A 21,128-nucleotide genomic window follows, 5' to 3' on the forward strand; every position below is an offset into this window, starting at 1 on the left:
CGACGGAGTGCAGTTGAAAGCATCCAAATTCGGCTTTTGATTATACCGCGTTATTCGTTTTTGTGAGATAAACGCCCATCTCCCGATTTAGGTCGGAACTTGGGCGTTTTTCTCGTTCGATTATAAGCTGGATAGTAAATTTTTTTTAGGTATATTAAAAGCAGGAAACCGGCAAAAGAATCGGTTGGACCACTATATGACTGAGGAGTAAAAGGGGCGATCAGAGAAGACAAAGCCGTAGCGGAGAGATTAAATGAATTCCTTGCTTCGGTCTTCACTGAGGAAGATTTGGGTGAGATACCAGTGCCAGAAATGGTATTTGAAGCTGATGAGTTGGAGAAACTGAATTAATTCTCTATAAACCTGGAGGATGTAATGGGGCAGTTCTACAAACTGAAGAGTAGCAAATCTCCTAGACCGGATGGTATTCATCCCAGCGTACTGATAGAACTGAAAAATGAACTTGTGGAGTTATTGTTAGTGATATGTAATTTATCCTTAAAATCGAGTGTGGTACCAGAAGATTGGAGAGCGGCCAATGTAACGCCGATTTTAAAAAAAGGTTCCAGAGGAGATCCGGGAAATTTATATGGATCACCTTAAATAGAGATGATAGAACCTCTGTCCATGTGGGTGTTGTCTACAGATCTCCGACACAATTGGAGGAATTAGATAAAGACCTGATCGCGGATATTCAAAAGTTGGGAAACAAGAGAGAGGTGCTGTTGCTGGGAGATTTCGATCCGCTGGATGTAGATTGGAAGGTTCTGTCTGCGGAATCGGAAAGAAGTAGAGGGATCGTGGATGCTTTCCAAAGTGTTTTGCTCAGACAAATGGTGACGGAACCCACAAGGGAGGGAGCAACGCTGGATCTGGTGCTCACAAATGGGGATAGCGTGTCAAATATCCGAGTGGGTGCCCACCAAACAGTTTGGTTTGATATAACAGCTAAAGTGGAGAGCAGACACTCAAAACTCAAAGTCCTGGATTTCAAGCGTGCTAACTTTAGTAAAATGGGGGAATACCTGAGGAAGGAGATGATGGGCTGGGAGGAAGTACAAGAAGTGGAAGGACAGTGGTCCAGGCTGAAAGAAGCTATAAATAGGGCCACGAACCTTTATGTAAGGAAAGTAAATAAAAGCAAGAGAAAAAGGAAACTGATATGGTTCTCCAAGCAAGTGGTTGAGAAAATAAAGGCTAAAGAGTTGACGTTCCAGAAATACAGAAAACTCAAGAAAAGGAACACGGGGAGGAATACCGGATGAAACTAAAAGAAGCCAAGAGAGAGATACGTCTGGTGAAAGCGCAAGCGGAAGAACAAATGGCTAGAAATGTAAGGAGGGGTGACAAAAATTTCTTCAGGTATATTAGTGAAAGGAGAATGACTAAAAAGGGAATTGTGAGACTAAAAGATACTGCGAACCGCTATGTGGAAAATGATGAAGAAAAAGCAAATTTGCTAAATAGATACTTTTGTTCTGTTTTCACAGAAGAAAATCCTGGAGAAGGACCACGATTGACTGGAAAAAGTACAAATGAGAATGAAGTGGATAGAGCACCGTTCATGGAAGAGAGTGTGTATCAACAACTTGAAAAGCTAAAGGTGGACAAAGCCATGGGACCAGACGAGATCCACCCCAGGATATTAAAAAAGCTCAGAGAGGTTTTGGCGGGTCCTCTTTTTTTCTTGTAAATATTTTTATTAACATTTTGAAGTCAAACAAGAATCATATCTCATGCATTTACAGCACCAGCTGGTAATCAACAGTTACAATAACATCCCAACCCCTCCCCCTCCCTCCCTTTATTGGCGGGTCCTCTTAAAGATTTGTTTAATATATCCTTGCAGACGGGAGAGGTTCCGAGGGATTGGAGAACGGCGGAAGTGGTCCCTCTTCACAAAAGTGGTGATAGGGAAGAAGCTGGAAACTACAGGCCGGTAAGCCTCACTTCGGTTATTGGAAAAGTAATGGAAGCGATGCTGAAGGATAGTGAATTTCCTGGAAGCCAATAAGTTGCAAGATCTGAGACAACATGGTTTTACCAAAGGGAAATCGTGCCAAACGAATCTCATTGAGTTCTTTGATTGGGTGACAGGAGAATTGAATCAGGGACGAGCTATGGACGTAATCTACTTAGATTTCAGCAAAGCTTTTGACACGGTTCCCCACAGGAGGCTCTTAAATAAACTGGATGGGCTGAAGATAGGACCCGAAGTGGTGAACTGGATTAGGAACTGGTTGACGGACAGGCGCCAGAGGGTGGTGGTGAATGGAATTCGCTTGGAGGAGGGAAAGGTGAGTAGTGGAGTGCCTCAGGGATCGGTGCTGGGGCCGATTCTGTTCAATATATTTGTGAGTGACATTGCCGAATAGTTAGAAGGTAAAGTTTGCCTATTTGCGGATGATACTAAGATCTGTAACAGAGTGGACACCTGGGAGGGAGTGGAAAACATGAAGAAGGATCTGAGGAAGCTAGAAAAATGGTCTAAGGTTTGGCAATTAAAATTCAATGCGAAGAAATGCAAAGTGATGCACTTAGGGAATAGAAATCCACGGGAGACGTATGTGTTAGGCGGGGAGAGTCTGATAGGTACGGACGGGGAGAGGGATCTTGGGGTGATAGTATCTGAGGATCTGAAGGCGACGAAACAGTGTGACAAGGCGGTGGCCGTAGCTAGAAGGTTGTTAGGCTGTATAGAGAGAGGTGTGACCAGCAGAAGAAAGGGGGTGTTGATGCCCCTGTATAAGTCATTGGTGAGGCCCCACCTGAAGTATTGTGTTCAGTTTTGGAGGCCGTATCTTGCTAAGGATATAAAAAGAATTGAAGCGGTGCAAAGAAAAGTTACGAGAATGGTATGGGATTTGCGTTACAAGACGTATGAGGAGAGACTTGCTGAACTAAACATGTATACTGTGGAGGAAAGGAGAAACAGGGGTGATATGATACAGACGTTCAAATATTTGAAAGGTATTAATCCGCAAACGTACCTTTTCTGGAGATGTGAAGGCGGTAGAACGAGAGGACATGAAATGAGATTGAAGGGGGGCAGACTCAAGAAAAATGTCAGGAAGTATTTTTTCACGGAGAGAGTAGTGGATGCTTGGAATGTCCTCCCGCGGGAGGTGGTGGAAATGAAAATGGTAACAGAATTCAAACATGCGTAGGATAAGCATAAAGGAATCCTGTGCAGAAGGAATGGATCCTCAGGAGCTTAGTCGAGGTCGGGTGGCAGAGCCGGTGGTGGGAGGCGGAGCTGGTGGTTGGGAGGCGGGGATAGTGCTGGGCAGACTTATATGGTCTGTGCCAGAGCCGGTGGTGGGAGACGGGACTGGTGGTTGGGAGGCGGGGATAGTGCTGGGCAGACTTATACGGTCTGTGCCAGAGCCGGTGTTTGGAGGCGGGGATAGTGCTGGGCAGACTTATACAGTCTGTGCCCTGAAGAGCACATGTACAAATCAAAGTAGGGTATACATAAAAAGTAGCACATATGAGTTATCTTGTTGGGCAGACTGGATGGACTGTGCAGGTCTTTTTCTGCCGTCATCTACTATGTTACTATGTTACTATGTTATAGACCTGTGAGTTTGACATCGGTGCTAGGCAAAATGCTAGAGACTATTATAAAGAACAAAATTACAGAGCATATTCAAAAGCATGGATTAATGAGGCAGAGTCAACATGGATTTAGTGAAGGGAAATCTTGCCTCACCAATCTTCTACATTTCTTTGAAGGGGTGAACACACATGTGGATAGAGGTGAGCTGGTTGATATTGTTTATCTGGATTTTTAGAAGGAGTTTGACAAAGTACCTCATGAAAGACTCCAGGGGAAATTGGAGAGTCATGAGATAGGAGCTAGTGTTCTATTGTGGATTAAAAACTGATTAAAAGATAGAAGACAGAGTGTATGGTTAAATGGTCAGTATTGTCAATGGAGAAGGGTAGTTAGTGGGGTTCCCCAGGGGTCTGTGCTGAGACCGCTGCTTTTTAACATATTTATAAATGACCTAGAGATGGGAGTAACTAGTGAGGTAATTAAATTTGCTGATGACACAAAGTTATACAAAGTCGTTAAATCGTGGGAGGATTGTGAAAAATTAGAAGAGGACCTTACGAGACTTGGAGACTGGGCATCTAAATCACAGGTGACGTTTAAAGTGAGCAAGTGCAAAGTGATGCATGTGGGAAAGAGGAACCCAAATTATAGCTACGTCATGCAAGGTTCCACGTTAGGAGTTACAGACCAAGAAAGGGATCTAGGTGTCGTCGTTGATGATACGTTGAAACCTTCTGCTCAGTGTGCTGCTGCGGCTAAGAAAGCAAATAGAATGTTAGGTATTATTAGGAAAGGAATGGAAAACAAAAATGAGGACGTTATAATGCCTTTGTATCGCTCCATGGTGCGACTGCACCTTCAATATTGTGTTCAATTCTGGTCGCCACATCTCAAAAAAGATATAGTGGAATTAGAAAAGGTGCAGAGAAGGGCGACGAAAATGATAAAGGGGATGGGACGACTTCCCTATGAGGAAAGGCTAAAGCGGCTAGGGCTCTTCAGCTTGGAGCAAAAGCGGCTGAGGGGAGATATGATAGAGGTCTATAAAATAATGAGTGGAGTTGAGCAGATAGATGTGAAGCGTCTGTTTATACTTTCCAAAAATACTAGGACTAGGGGCCATGCGATGAAGCTACAAAGCAGTAAATTTAAAACGAATCGGAGAAATATTTTCTTCACTTAGCGTGTAATTAAACTCTCGAATTCATTGCCAGAGAATGTGGTAAAGGCGGTTATTTTAGCACAGTTTAAAAAAGGTTTGGACGGCTTCCTAAAGGAAAAGTCCATAGACCATTATTAAATTGGACTTGGGGAAAATCCACTATTTCTGGGATAAGCAGTATAAAATATTTTGTACTTTTTTGGGATCTTGCGAAGTTATTTGTGACCTGGATTGGCCACTGTTGAAAACAGGATGCTGGGCTTGATGGACGTTTGGTCTGTCCCGGCATGGCAATACTTATGTACTTATGTACTTATCCAAGGTGGGTCTTTACCTATGTCCTCCTCAAAGTTAGCCATACGCTCTCCCCACATCTCAAGGATGGCTCAAGGCCTTACCACCTTGGCTCCCCCAGGCAAGCATCTCCCCAACTCCGCCCCTCCCCACCTGTGGCCATCTCTCCTTTCTCTCTCTATTTGCCCCTCCATGGCAACTTCTTACCTTTCCTTCTCTATTCCCCCCCCCCCCCCCGGCAGCCCAGCATATCCCCTTCTTCTCCTTCCTCCCCCCCACCATGGCCCGCATATCTTCTTCCCCTCTCTGCTCCTCCCCCATGCTTTTTCCCTTTCCTTCTCTACCTTCCCCTTAGGTAGTATCTCCCCTTCTCCTTCCTTTATCTCCCTTTCCACTATCCCCCTCCCCACCTGTGTCCAGCATCTCACATTTACTTCACTACTTCCACCACCATTCAGGGCCACCATCTTCCCTGACCGTCTAACCCTCCTGCTCATCAACTGGCCAGCATCTCCTCTCTCCCACTTTTCTTTCTGTTTCTGATGCCCCCCCCCCACCATGCTTATCTTGAGTCCTTATACAGGCCTGCACTGAAGAGCTGCTGTGTCCTGCAGTCCTCCGTCAGAAAGTGTTCCTTGGGGAGGGAGACAGGACAAAGTCCAGCATTCACTCTTCTGTAAGGATGTAGGGTGATGAGGAAGAGAGGTGGTAGGTGTAAGGCATGCTTAGCTGCGCTGTCACCTTAGTCTTCACTCCCATGCATGTGGTAGGGCAGTGGATAAAATGCTTGAGCACTTCATCTTGGATGCCATGGAGCTGAAGTCTCATGGTATGAGCTGTGAGATCTTGTTTCATATTGCAATATTTTGGCTCTGCAGCAGCCCAAGATGAAGTACTCCAGAACTCTATCTGCTGCTTAGCCACATGAGATAAGAAAGTGATGCAGTAATTGTACTGCTAGAGGTGGAAGAGTAGCTTAGTGGTTAGTGCAGTGGGCTGAGATCCTAGGGAACTGGTTTCAATTTCCACTGCAGCTCCTTGTGACGCTGGGCAAGTTCTTAACCTTCCATTGCCACAGATATAAAAAACTTAGATTGTGAGCCCACTATGGATGGAGAAAGTACCTGCATATAATATATGCAAACTGCTTTGGTTGTATCAGAGAAATTCAGTATTTCAGATTCATAACACTTTATGCTTTAGAGCTGTGTGCTGTGCTTATCTCCCAGCACCTCTTGATTTTTTTTTTTGTTTGTTTAAGCTTCCTTTCATCTAGCAGCAGATGGCCCCTAACAGTGGGCAGCAGCCCCAGGGTTTTAGCTTTAGTAAATGTTGAAAAAGGCCAATTTAGGAGCTTAACTCTCAAAGTTAGGAGCATAAACCATTGAATATTGGGTCCACTGTTATGGTATTAGCATCGTTCCAGAACTAAGACCTTTTAACAAAGAGGTCTGTGCCAGTCAGTGCTAGTGTCATGGTTTCAGGTGTTGCTGTTTAATGGAAACTTTCCCACCAAAAGCCATCTGTTAAAATATTTGAATTTCAGTAGTATTGTTTCAGAATACATAAATATGAAGGGAACTTAAAATACATTTGACAAGTTTTATGGAGGGAAATTGTCTTTTAAATATATCTGCAACTACAGCATCCCAGGGTATTTTACATTTTTTTTGTTTACTGCAGAAGGGTACTAGCAGTCTTGTCTGGCTTTTCATAGATGAGGCACTAAAGAGCAGTTTCCAAAGCTCACAGTGAGGAAGAGAGGTGAAGGGAGAATTAATTATATAATAATTATTCAGGTACAACTGGTTGAAGAGAGAGAGAGAGTCTTGCTGAAAGTTACCCACAGAAAGAAAATGTGAACTTCCTTCTCAGATCATCTCCTGATAATATAGTAAAGTATCCTAATGGTTTGATCTGGAGACTCTGACAGGGTTAATGATCCTTTTTTCAGGAACATACAATGCAAATTGGGAGGTGAAGTGTGCATGCTGCAAAATGGAAAGCAATTAATAATGGGGGTAGGGGAGGGAGGTGGAGAAGCCAGATCATCTACTGATTCTCTAGGTCTTTTAGTTTGGTGTGACATCTTGGGCTAGATTCTATTTATGATGCCTACAAAATCAGTCCAGAAAAATATTCCTATATGTATTCTATAAGCTATGCCTAAACTTAGGCGTGGTTTATAGAATATGCCTAAATGTATTTAGTTGCGGTCATTTATGCTAACTAAAACCTGATGTAAATGCCGACTCCTAAGTCACGCACGGAACGGGTATATTCTATAAAACTGCACGTAAATTCTAGGAACACCCATGACCTGCCCATGGCCATGCCCCTTTTCAGATATGCGTCTTAGAATTTACACGCATCACTTTATAGAATACGCCTAGAAAGTTGTGCATGTAATTTTTAATTAAAGCCAATTAGTGGCAATAATTGCTTAAGTGACAATTATCAGCTCTGATTTGCTTGTTATGGCAATTAAGTTGTACTCATAATGTATAATATGACCTGATTTCCACATGCAATTTAGGTCACACTATATAGAATTTGAGGGCTTATGTCTGAGTGGAAGCTTAGGAGCCAACAAAATGGTAAAAGGGGTAGATTTCAAACTGAAGCATAGAGACACCATGTGTCAACCCTGTTGGCTGATAAAGGACAGCTTAGGCTTGATTTTTTTGAGAGGGACGAGGATATCAGCAGCAGCTGTTTTACTTCTTTCACAATTTCTTTTCTACAGGGCCAAACTCTTCAGAGGTAAGAAGATTCATGGAGAGTTTGAGATTAAAGTGGAGCAGGTGAGATCATATTTTATTACACTCTATGGAGAATATGGGCATTGTTGATCGGGTTCATAATTGTGGATTTTCCTTACACAACGTTCATATAGAATTAAAATGCATGAGTTTATCAAACGGATCAATTCATGTGGGGTTCCTCATGGATACCCCCTGTCTCCTATGATCCTTTTCAATGTTTATGTACATTCTTTAGGTTATGTTCTAGAAAAGCTAGGGATCCACTTTTATAGTTATTCAGATGACATAACCTTGTTAATTCCTATTGACACCTTGGTCTCTTTACATTATAGTTTATTGCAAAATGTGATGGATACTCTGCAAAACTGGATGAAATTATATAAATTTAAACTTAATGCAGAAAAAACAAAATTTCTTCTGATTAGTATTTCTCTAGTAAAGTGGAACACGATGTAACAATTGGACAGCACAAACGAACAACCAGTGGATCCAATAAAAATCCTCTCACAATGAGTGTCTTCCTGAACAAGGTCTTTATTCAAATCTACAGAAACAACCCGACACGTGACGTGTTTCGGCCATCAAGGCCTGCGTCAGGCGTCTAGTAGTATTTGGTGCAAGATTGCCTTGTTAGTCAGATGAATACCAGCACATAAACTGCTAACAGAGATATCTTGTGCGATGCGCCGCTGACCTCTTTTTTTTTTTTTCATTCCATGACAGGGAAGGTCAGCGGCGCATCGCACAAGATATCTCTGTTAGATTACTGTAATATCATGTAACTGGGTTGTTCTAAGAAAATATTTTTAAAAACTTCAAGCTATACAAAATGCTGCTTTACGCTTGATTCATTCTTTGAAGAAAGGGGACAGTTTATCACCTTATTATCAAAAAATACATTGGCTACCCTGTATATGCAAGAGTCTGTTTCAAGTTTCTGTTTAATTTTCAAAGCCATTTTGGGATTTGCGCTACCATACTTATCTAATCATTTTTTTAAATTCATGTACCTTCTAAAATTACTAGGAATTCAAATTTATTTGCTTACCCTTCTTTGAAAAACTAAAGGAGGCTCAGACTTGTTGATCGTTTACTTTCCTATGAGGCAGCCAGATTAGATAAGGTTCTTTTAGGTTTGCTATTATCGGCAGTGAATTATATGCATTTTATATTTCAATATTTTTATTGATGACATAATACAAATGCAGTAAACTATATAATTACACATTTAAACAACGCAATAGTAACCTCTCATGTTTCAAAGTTAAAGAAAGTGCAGATCAGCCATCAAATTTGTGGTTTAACAACTTTTTCTCCCCCCCCCCCCCAACCCCCTTTACCCACCATCCCCCACTTCTCAAGTTGTTATGCTTCTATAGATACTTAATGATATTAGTATACATCATCCAGAAATTTCCTTGTATCAGAAGAATTATATGCATTTTAGAAGTAATCTCAAGACATGCTGTTTCACACTGTTGTAAACATTTTTTTAATTATTCTGTTGTTTTATGTTAGCAAAAGTGTTTACATAGTTTAGGCTAAATTGATTGTAATTTTCTGTGATTTATGTAGCTTCCTGGAGAATGTCTGGCCTCAAAAATTTCATTATATTCCATGTAGAACTGGAAGGCCAACAGTGGAATCTAAATTATGTTGTAATGTAATATAACTCCGAATTAGAGGCAGAGGTATATTAAGGAGACTGCTGTAGTCAGTTATATGTTCCAAAGCAGTCAGAGGCTCCTTACTCTATTACTGCAGTATGGAAAGCATTGAGAGGATGGACCCTCCTCTTTATCCTATGACTGCAGTGTCCAGAGCACTGATAGAAAGAAAAAACTTTCTCCTTAACCCTGTAGTTGCAGTTATTCTTTGAAAAGCAAGATGCATCATTCATATAAATGGATTAAATTCAATTCTATTCAATTTAGGTCTTCTATACCGTTAATATCCCCTTTTTAGGATTCAGTGCGGTTTGCAGTTACAGTTTTATAAGTAGGCTAATGGGTGAATACATGCTTACTGGATAGTTAGGATGTTATAGAGAGTTACATGGCGTGATTATAGTCTGTGTTAAATTTGATATTTCTAAAGGCCATTTGGTGATTGGTGCTCAATGAGTATTATATAGCAGTCTTTGGGAAGAAGAAGGTTTTTAGCTTCTTTTGGAAGCTGAGGTAGTTATTCTCTGTTCTGATAGGCAGAGGGAGTGAGTTCCATGTTGCGATCCCTGCCATTGAGAAGAGCAAATTAAAGACCTTCTGGGATTGGATTCCCTTGTGAAAGGGTAGGGCTAGGATCAGTTGTTTAGTCTGTTGGCGTGAACAACGTGAATAGATGAGATGTTGATCAGGAGTGCAGAGGTAGCACCTTGAAGAATTTGAAAGACTAGGCAGGCTACCTTGAACTTAGCTCTTTCAGCTATTGGTAGCCAGTGTAGTTTTTTAAGCTAAGGTGAGACACTGGATGAAGTCACTTGAGAGTGCCAAGACAGAATAGTTTCCTTAGAGCTCAGAAAAGGAATGGAGAATTATAATGCCTCTGTTGTGTGCAGTTCTGACCTCTCCATCTCAAAGAAGATATAGCAGAATTAGAGAACAGCAGCAAAAATGTAAAGCAGAGAGAATGGCTCCCTTATGAAGAAAGATCCAGTATTATTGTAACAAACCAGAAGGAAAGGAGTAGAACCTCGTCTGTGCATCGAGCCTGTGTCTCATATCGATCGTGCTTCTCCGAGATGCCACTCCAGGCAGAGTACTTAATACTTTGCTGCATCTTTTTTTTTTAATAATAGAACAGCAAATGTTCAACGCAGCTCCAAGAGGAACCCAACAGCAGAATAACATGCTACACTGAGGGAGGGATCTGGGCCGGTCCGGAGGGATTAAAGGAAAGCAAATTAGCAGGTAAGGCCTAATTTCTTCTTCCTTAGCATCCCTCCGGACCGGTCCAGAATGTGACTGATGGGAAGTAACAAAGCAGTATGAACATGGGAGGGATCCAAGTAAACCCCGCCGAGAGAACCGTTGTTACAAAAAACCGCATCCTCGCAACACTGCAGATCCAACCTATAATGCTTTGAAAAAGAATGCAAAGACGACCAAGAAGCCGCCTTACAAAACCGTAAAAAGGTACCAGAAAACACTTTGCCCTAGAAGCTGCCTGACCTCTCATAGAAAGCGCCTTTGCTCCTTTCGGTATTGGCTATGTGGAGAGCAGATAAACTGAAGCAATCATTCTTCGAGGACAAGCAGGCTGTAATATGCTCACAAGTGGGTCAATGCCTGCATCAGCCCGGGAACTTTGCTAGAACCTTCTGGTACGTGTGCAGTGCTCACTGCACATGCGCGCACTGATTCCTGCCTGCTGCGCGAGCGCATACCTCAGTTAATGTTTTTCCGGAACAAGGTGCGGCAGGTTCCTCCTATGCCCCTCGTTTTGGCCCTGGAAGAAGAGTCTTCTTTTTGAGCGATTTTTCGCGTGTGTTTTTCCCCTCTTCTTTAGTTTGTTTAAAAAAAAAAAATGAGTGTGTTTCCTTATTTAAATCCTCAGTTCTTTTTCCCTTGTTTTAAGTTTTCTTTCTTTTTCGACGCTGCGCGGTTGGGTTTCTCCTGTTTTTTTGTGCCTTTTTTACTAGGCACAATCAAGTCCTCTGATTTCGCCGGTGCGTTTTTTCCTCCCATGTCATTGCAGACACCCAGCGGCTTCAAACGCACTCAGTGCAACCGGACCATCTCAGGTACTGATACCCATTCTTGGTGTATCCAGTACCTTGGGCCCAACCATAGCCCAGCTAGTTGTGCTCTGTGTCTTAATAAGAAGAAATAGACCCTTCCTTGTCACTTGCAGCAGATGAATCCAGGAACTAGTGGGTCAAGTCTGCCTATCAGCAGGTGGAGATAGAGATAAACAAACTAAAGGCAGTGATGCCAGATGGCCAGCTCCTTCCTCAGTTAGTATGTATTTATCTCAGCAGGTGGTGGACGGCTTTTTCTCTAGCTCCTGGGCCCAAGGCCTGTGAGGGTGCTCCTGGGCCGGTGGCCAGTTTGAGCCGGGGGTGGTGGACTGGTGATGTCCCCTTTGCAGCATACGCAGTTGCTGGGTCCCTGCTGCACCTCAAATTCCCTCTGAACAGGCTTTTGCTGTTCCTTTCCTTCTCTGTTTGTTTCTGCCTTCTCACTAAAAAAAAAAAAAAGAGAGAGAACCATAGAATTTATTTAAAAGAGAAACAGAGAAGCACAAGGAAGTGTGTTTTTGCTGAGAGCAGGTTTCTGTTACTGCTGTCCGAGTCCTGTTTTCTGTTGTCTGCTTGTCTGAGCCTGCCTTGAAGTGGAGTCGGAGAGTTTTTTTCTTCTTCGGCTCAGCTGTCAGTTCCCGCGCTTTCCCAGTCCGGGGTAAGTCCTGCTGGGTTCCTGTTCGGGGACGGGTGATAGCAGTGGAGGCGGTAAAACGCTGTTCCTGATGCGGGAAACGGTGTTTGGCGGCGGTCCTTTGCAGCATGGGGTGCGCTGATTTTGCGGGACTCGACAGAGCCTGTAACTCTTCTCGAAAGGCGCACAGGTCGGTACTCCATTTTATTTGTGGTTCCAAAGAAGGGAGGGGCTTATCAGCCTATTCTCGATCTCAGAAAAGTAAACCAGTATTTGCGGGTTCGTCACTTCCGCATGGAGACATTAAGGGCAGTTATTGCTGCTATTCAACCAGGCGAGTTTTTTTTTCCCCAGTTTATTTATATTTATTGAGTATAAACATAGCATACAAAAATGAGTGCAAACACACAGTATAAATACTTCCAACTTCAAATATCAAAACTTTTTGTTTTTTGCTACACTTTTTCCAAGGTCATGGTGGTGGTGGCAGCGCTCCTGCGGAAGGAGGGGATTCGAGTGCATCCATATCTCGACGACTGGCTGATTCGGGAGACGACAGCAGAGGAGAGTCGAGTGGTCACCGACCGAGTGATTGCGGCATTGCAATCCTTAGGTTGGGTGGTCAATATGGACAAGAGTCATCTGGTTCCTACTCTGGAGTATCTTGGAGTGCAAGATAAGATGGAGTGAAGCGGGGGAAGGTGTTTCTCCCCGAGGGGCGAAGGATCAAATTGCCTTTTCAGGTACGGACATTATTGAGTCGTCGCGCTTCCCGAGTGTGAGACTATGTTCAGCTCCTCGGTTTCATGACGGCGACCTTGGAGGTCATTCCATGGGCAAGGGCTCACATGTGCCCTCTTCAGAATTTCCTTTTGAGCAGATGGTCGCCGACGTCGCTGGATTATCAACGACGCCTTCCTTGGTCGAGCCGGGCCAAGGACAGTCTCGCGTGGTGGCTCCGGTCAGCCAATTTGCAGAAGGGTGTTTCTCTTGCGTCTCCCAATTGGGTGGTAGTTGTGACGGATGCCAGCCTTGCAGGCAGGGGAGCCCATTTTCTTTGAGTAGACCAGGGATCGTGGACCCCTCTCGAAGCGATTTGGATGATAAATCGTCTGGAGTTGCGAGCAGTCGTGAATGCACTGCGGAGTTTTCAGGACCTTCTGCAGGGGCAGGCGGTTCGTGTATTCTCAGACACCACCACGACGGTGGCCTACATCAATCGGCAGGGGGGCACTCGCAGTCTTCCCTTGGCAGTGGAAGCGTCTCGTCTTCTAGTATGGGCAGAAGCGCATGTTCAGAGTCTGTTGGTAGCACACATTGCGGGTCAAGACAATGTTCAAGTGGATTTTCTGAGTCGGACTCTTTTGGACACAGCGGAATGGATGCTGTTGGACTTGGTTTTTCGGCTGATTTGTCAACGTTGGAGAAGACCAGTAATAGATCTCATGGCCATGGCTTGCAATGCCAAAGTTCTCCAGTTCTTATAAGTACATAAGTACATAAGTACATAAGTAGTGCCATACTGGGAAAGACCAAAGGTCCATCTAGCCCAGCATCCTGTCACCGACAGTGGCCAATCCAGGTCAAGGGCACCTGGCACGCTCCCCAAACATAAAAACATTCCAGACAAGTTATACCTAAAAATGCGGAATTTTTCCAAGTCCATTTAATAGCGGTCTATGGACTTGTCCTTTAGGAATCTATCTAACCCCTTTTTAAACTCCGTCAAGCTAACCGCCCGTACCACGTTCTCCGGCAACGAATTCCAGAGTCTAATTACACGTTGGGTGAAGAAAAATTTTCTCTGATTCGTTTTAAATTTACCACACTGTAGCTTCAACTCATGCCCTCTAGTCCTAGTATTTTTGGATAGCGTGAACAGTCGCTTCACATCCACCCGATCCATTCCACTCATTATTTTATACACTTCTATCATATCTCCCCTCAGCCGTCTCTTCTCCAAGCTAAAAAGCCCTAGCCTTCTCAGCCTCTCTTCATAGGAAAGTCGTCCCATCCCCACTATCATTTTCGTCGCCCTTCGCTGTACCTTTTCCAATTCTACTATATCTTTTTTGAGATACGGAGACCAGTACTGAACACAGTACTCCAGGTGCGGTCGCACCATGGAGCGATACAACGGCATTATAACATCCGCACACCTGGACTCCATACCCTTCCTAATAACACCCAACATTCTATTCGCTTTCCTAGCCGCAGCAGCACACTGAGCAGAAGGTTTCAGCGTATCATCGACGACGACACCCAGATCCCTTTCTTGATCCGTAACTCCTAACGCGGAACTTCTTCAGCTGCAAACGGCAGCCAGGATCTGCAGGATTGGACGCTCTTCTCCAGCCATGGCCGGAACAACAGCTACTGTATATTTTTCCTCCGTGGTCTCTGATAGGGACAGTTCTTTGCCGCATAGGGCGGCATCGGGGGCCGGTAGTTCTAGTGGCCCTAGACTGGCCCCGACGGCCGTGGTATGCGGATCTCGTTCGAGCACTCTCAGAGCCACCATTGCGACTTCTGGTGACTCCCGATGTGCTGCATCAAGGGCCAGTTCAAATGGAAAATCCCTCCTACTTTGGTCTTATGGCCTTGCTATTGAGAGTCGGCAGTTGAGGAAGAAGGGATTTTCAGGACCAGTCATTGCCACTCTTTTGGGGGCACAGAAGCAGTCTACTTCAGCAGCGTACACACGAGTGTGGAAAGCTTTCTCGGCGTGGTGTGGTTTGCGTGCTGAATCGCCTTTTAGGGCGGACATTCCGGTTATTCTGGAGTTCCTTCAGGATGGTCTTCAAAAGGGATTGGCATATAATTCCCTTCGAGTGCAGGTGGCCGCGCTAGCTTGTTTTGGGGGCAAACTGGATGGTTCCTCTTTAGCAGCTCACTCTGCTGTGGTCCATTTCCTACGCGGGGCTCTTCAGCTTCGGCCTCCTCTGCGGCAGCCGTGCCTGGCGTAGCATTTGAATGTGGTACTGCGAGCCCTCCAGGCCCCACCGTTTGAGACGTTGAATAAGGTTTCTGAGAAGGATCTAACACTTAAGACAGTGTTTTTGGTGACCATTGCTTAGGCTAGGAGGATTTCTGAAATTCAGGCTTGGTCTTCCAGAGATCCCTTTTTGCAGTTTTCTGAAGCAGGGGTGTCGATCTGGATGATGCCGTCGTTTCTACCTAAAGTGGTTTCGGCTTTCCATGTCAATCAGGCGGTTTATCTTCCGTCTTTTCGAAGAGAGGATTATCCGGGGGGAGTTTACCTCGCTACATTTCCTGGACGTGCGGAGAGCCTTGTTTTGGTACTTGCAGATCTCTAACGAGTTTCGACGTTCAGATTATCTCTTTGTGCTCTTGTTGGGATCAAAAAGAGGTGAGGTGGCTTCTAAGGCTTCCATTGCTCGCTGGATTAGGGAAGCCATTGGAGCGGCATATCTGCTACAAGGGTGGGCGTCTCTAGTGGCCCTGAAGGCGCATTCTACTCGGGCATAGGCAGCTTCTTAGGCGGAGGTGTTGGCCTTATCTCTGGAAGAGATCTGTCAGGTGGCTACTTGGGCGTCCCGTCATACTTTTGCGATGCATTACAGGCTAGACGTGTCTCCTCAGGAGGATGCGAGTTTTGGGGCAGGAGTGTTGGCGCGGGGAGCATCGGCTTCCCCCCTACTTAAGGAATGCTTTGGTACATCCCACTAGTTCCTGGATTCATCTTCTGCAAGTAACATAGTAACATAGTAGATGACGGCAGAAAAAGACCTGCACGGTCCATCCAGTCTGCTGAGGTGGAAGGAGGTGTTTCAGAGAGCTCTGCAGACTTCCAGTGGGAGGAGAGTGAGGCCTAACTCCCTCCCCAAGGATGTGGAGGGCCTCTGGGGAGCGTTCCCCAGGACAGGCCCAGGCCATGGGGCCTCTTGGGCTCAGGGACCAGAGGGTCAGGAAAAGCGGTCTCCTCCCTTGCAGTGCCGCAGGGAGGAGGGAAAGGAGCCCTGTGGATAGAAGAGGGCCAGACTCCAAGGGAGGAAGCCGGACTGGTACCCCCCTCGCGGCCGCACGACGTCCAGCAGGTGAGGGGGAGAGAGAGCTGGCGGAGGACCCTAGAGAAGAGCTGGTCTGAGAAGGAAAGAGTGGTAATGGAGATCTGTCAAGAGGCCCTGCCGGAGGTGGAGGAGGAAAGCAGTGAGGATAGTGACGATCTAGAGGAGGAAGAGCTTGTGGACTACTGCCAGGATCCAGAGGACCCGGCCAGTGGCATAATTAAAGTGGTGAAGAGAATTAAAAGTACGGAGAAGGAGGTGGTGGACCTGGGGAAGCGAGTCAAAATGGCAAAAGCCCTGAGCAGGCTGGCCCCAGCAGAGCATCGCAAAACCTATATGAAAGAGGAAACCAGGCTGCTTAGGCTTCTCCAGAGAAAAGAACAGCTGCTGAGGGCCCTGAGGAAAGGCCCTGGAAATCCTCTGAGAGAACTCTATATCAACAGAGACAGGATGGCCTCGGGGGGACAGGCCCCGTCAGCCTCGGTACAGTGGAAGCAACAAACAGAGCAGGAAGGAATCAGCCCAGGCTTTGGACCCCAGAACATTGAAGCATCAGGGGAGCTGCCAGGAACTAGCACCCAAAATACATTGAAATTCATGCAATGCCTTGCTAGTCAGTCTGGGCCAATGCAGGCAGCTTCTGGAGTAAGCAGGACTGAAGGTGGGGCTGTGGAAGCCTCATTGAGAGCACCTGAGTGTGGGAGAACAGAACAGGAAAAAAACTTAAACACTAAGACTTTTCACATTGTTGAAACAGAGGCTGCAATTTCAGGAGAGAGACCTTTTTCCACAGAAGTGGTGGTGGAAGTTGAAACAGAGAACTTACCTGGAGAAGAGGAGGTTGTCCTGTTCCCATTGCCTGTAGTAAAAGCAGACGGCAAGGAAAAAATGCCTGGGAGGCCTCACCCACAAAGCTCTGAGGAGCAGGATGTTCCAGCCAATCAGCCTGCAGCAGGGCTAAGGACTGAAAGTGGAGATGTTCCTGCAGGGAGCTGCCTCTTAAAGGAGAATGCAGGAAGAAAGGCAGGTGAAGACAAGGAGTGGTTTTCCATAGAGAAAGCACAGGAGGCCACACAGTGTTCCCCACATAAAGGTTCAGAATGGCAAGGAACTGCGCTGCCGGGTGGCGGGATGCCATGCCCGCCCAGCACTTTGGAGCAGGAGGCGCCAGCCAATCGGGCTGGAGGAGCAGGGATGGCCGCAGAGGAGAATGCTACAGCGCAGGAGGATTACCCATGTTTGGGAGAGCGAGTGGTGCTGGAGTGCGGGAAGCCACTCTTACTTTGCAAAACGGCAGAGCAGGAAGTCCCAACGAAGCAGGACGCCAGAGGGGAGACCAGTTCCCAGGAAAACAGCGGGCCCGCACAGGGAAAGCTGGAGCAGCACGTTGCAAGGAGGGACCCAGCACAGAGAGCAGGTTCCGGGGGGGAAGGAGGGGGGGAGGAGCGGGAGGTGTTTGCCTTGCAGTGTGCGCCAGAAGGAAACTTGACTGGTACCTTTGACTTTGCAGTTGGCCAGGCTGCAGGGGTGCGAGCCAGGGGGGAGTGTTCGGGCCGGGAGGGGAGGGTTGGCTCGGTGGGCGGGGGGGGGGGTCAGGGGCATTGGGAGGGGAACAAGTATTTAGGGGAACCTGCTCTCACTGTCTCTAGCGAACGTTTTGAAGGGGACAATGGCAGGTTTTTTGCTGCAGGGGAAATGGTACAGAAGCACACTGTGAAGGCAGGGGATGTGCAAAGTCTGCTGACAGAAGGGAGAGAAGGGAGGGAGGCTGAGAGGGGAGGCAAGAGAGAGAGGGGGGGTACGGCGCAGCAGGAGCAGGGGGGTCTCAGTGCAGGAGATGGAGGAGGGGGACGGTGGGGGGGTGCTCCATCCTTTGCGGCGGTAGTAGGTGGGAGGGGCGGGCGCAGGGGGAATGGGGGGGCAGGAAGCATTGGGGAAGGATGGGGGGGGAGGGTGGGGGGGGCCAGGTTCCCAAAAGGAGGAATGTGATTCAGTTAAGGTGGGTGGGGGAGGGGGGGATGCCAAGTAGGGATGAGGCCCTGAAGTTGGTCTTGGGTTTAGGATTTCTCCCAGAGGACCTCTATGCCTGTATCCACCCGGTGAATATCCCAGAGTATGATGTTAGTTTTCTGACCCAGCGAGGCATGGAGGTCTTCTGGGAGAAATACGAGGGGGTAAGGGGGAAAGGGGATTGGAGAAACTTTAGGGCCGTACCGATCAGCAGACCTGACCTGGTGCAGGTAACCCTGCTGGTCCGAAATGAATCCATTTCAGGGGCGGACCTGGCTTTCTGGCTACAGCGGTACGCAGAATTGCGTACCCCCTTGTCCAAACTCCCTGACCCCAGTAGGGTGTGGGCGGGAGGATGGTGTGCGCAGGTTAGGCTGAAGCAGGCAGGACACGTGACCCAGCACATTCCCTCCGCGGCGTTCATTGGCAGGGATCGGATCCTCTGCTTTTACAAGGGGCAGCCGCGGCAATGTCACAAGTGCGGGTCATTCAGACATTTTAGTATGTCGTGCCCAGTACGGCAGTGTGGGAAGTGCGGGTCTAAGGAGCATCCTACGGAGTCTTGTGCATCTATCCGGTGTAATTTGTGTGGGGGTCTGGGGCATGCATTCAGAGCTTGCCCTTGGGCCTCCCATAACGGGGGAGAGGAGGACATGGGAGGGGGCGGTCCAGTTCAGAGGGAGAGGGGGGGAGTGAATGTAGGGCGAGATCAGGTTCCCGGGGAGGGGGGGAAAGGAGCTGCGGAGGGACAGGGAGTGGGAGGTGGGGAAGGGTTGGGGGAAGGGCGGAAGCGGCAGGACGGGGCAGATGAGGGTTGGACGCGGGTGTCAAAAAAACAACGGAAGGTGACGGGGGTACGGGAGGAAGGGGGAGGGGAGGCAGGAATGGGGATAGAAGTAGAGAACAGATTTAGGGGATTGGAAGATGAGGAAGGGGGTGACGAACTGGCAGGAGAGGAAGGAGAGGATGGGATGAGCCGGCAGGATGGATTGGAAAGCATGGCAGACGCTGGAAAGGGAACAGCGGGTAAAAGGAAGAAGAAGAAGAGGGAGAAGGTTTTGAGGGACGAAGAGGAGGAAATGGTAGTGGAGGAGGTCGGGGAGGTGGGGGGCAGATTGGGGGGGGCTGAAGGGAGGGTGGGGGAGAAAAGGAGGGTAGGACAGGAGGCAGGGATGAAGGCAAGAGAGGAGAGGGAGGATGGGCTGGAGGCAGGATTGATGGAGGGGGTCGAAGAAGGGGCAGCAGGGGCGGGAGAGGAGGCAGGGGGGGGAGGGTCAGTGGACGACTCCCAAGAAGGGAGGGAGGTGGGCGAAGAAAAGAGGAAGAAGGGGAGGAAGAAAGTAAGGAAAGGGGGGGGGGCTTTTTGAGCTAGGGGTCCGGGACTGGGCGGACGAGGAAGGGGAGGGTGAAGGGGAAGGGATCCCTGGAGGTAGTATGGAGCAGAGGGAAGGTAGCCAGGAGGGCGGGGGGTATGGAACGGCACAATGATGGCTGGACTGCTGTTAACATTCGCCACACTTAATGTGGCTAGTGTCGCCTCCCAGAGGGCGAGATGCTTGGCGTTCGATGGCCTCTCTGCCGTGGCGGTGGACTGTTTTCTTCTGCAGGAGACCAGGCTGCGAACGCTGGAGGAGGTTCGGCGGGCAAAGCAGGCCTGGAGATGGGGGCCCTCTATTTGGGGTCTGGCAGGGGAACGGTATGGGGGGATAGGCATCCTCTTCAAAACATTTAAAGTAGAGATCCAGAGGGTGGTGGAGCTGGGAATTGGGAGGTGTCTGGTGTTAGATGTGAGATTGCGGGGGGTGGCTTTGCGGGTGATTAACATCTACGGGCCGCAAAGCAAACGGGGAAGGGCAGCACTGTTTGGGAAAATTCGGCCGTACCTTTACACCTCACGGCAGCTAGTTTGGGGGGGGGATTTTAACACAGTCCTGAGGAAGGAGGATAGGGGGAGGAGGGCGGCGCAAGTAGGTTACGATGGGGTACGGCTAGCAGGGATCATGAAGGGAGCGGGATTGGTGGACGCGCACATAGAGTTTGGTGGTGGGACGCAGGGTTTCACTTTTGCCCGGGGCACTTGTAGAAGTAGAATCGACCGGTTTTTAGTTCGGGGAGGGGCGTGTGGGAAGGCACCAAGGGTGGTAGAGGTTGATTTCTCAGACCACAAGATGGTGCTGGTCGAGCTGGGGGGAGGGGGGATTCACGGATTGGGGAAAGGATTGTGGCGTTTAAATCAGAAATGGTTGAGGGAGGGGGTGTTGTACCAGGAGTATCTGGAGTTTCTGGCAGACCAGGTATCCATTCAGGGTGTCTTCCCTTCCCTAGGGGACTGGTGGGAAGTTTTGAAACACCGCACCAGGGGGTTCTTTCTCCGTCAGGCGAGGAGGCAGGGGAGGGAGGTCACCCGGCTAGGAACTGCTCTGAGGAAGCGAAGGGACAATTTGATTTCCAGGGGAGGGAAGAGGGAGGACATTGAGGCCTTGCAGCAGGAGGTGGAACGGGTACAATACAATCGGTACTCTTCCCTCGTCTATGAGCGGGACTTCGGGAAGCTGCTCAGCCCGAACCCTTATGACTGCTGTAAGGAAAGAAGGGAGAGGAGGGTGGTAGAGGGGTTAAGGGATGAGGGGGGGACGCTCCAGCAGTCTAGGGAAGGTATCTTGCAGGTGGTGGGGACCCACTTTGGGCGGGCCTTTTTGGACCAACGGTTGGGGGAGGAGGCCATGGCGAGGTACATTGAGGAAACCCCAGGGGTGGGTAAGGGGGGGCCTCATCTTCGGGCCTTGCTGCGGCCGTGGACGCTGCGGGAGGTACAGGAGGCCATTGGGGCCTTGCGGCGCAGGACGGCGCCGGGGCCAGACGGACTCCCGGCAGAGTTCTACCAGCAGTTTAGGGATCAGTTGGCGCCAGTCTTGTTGGCAATCTGGGAGGCGGCAC

At 47.8% G+C, this 21,128-nt stretch overlaps 1 protein-coding gene across 2 annotated transcripts in view; it reads left to right on the forward strand.

Annotated features, from left to right (window-relative positions):
• Window positions 1-21,128, forward strand: part of SYN1 (synapsin I) — a 557,871-nt gene that overhangs the window by 156,691 nt on the left and 380,052 nt on the right. For both annotated transcript variants that reach the window (XM_030193892.1, XM_030193893.1), the window contains exon 2: window positions 7,762-7,819. In XM_030193892.1, the coding sequence (XP_030049752.1) occupies window positions 7,762-7,819 (58 nt within the window). The remainder of the gene's footprint in view (window positions 1-7,761; window positions 7,820-21,128) is intronic.

Source organism: Microcaecilia unicolor, chromosome 2 (assembly GCF_901765095.1).
Source record: "Microcaecilia unicolor chromosome 2, aMicUni1.1, whole genome shotgun sequence".
Lineage (NCBI taxonomy): Eukaryota > Metazoa > Chordata > Amphibia > Gymnophiona > Siphonopidae > Microcaecilia > Microcaecilia unicolor.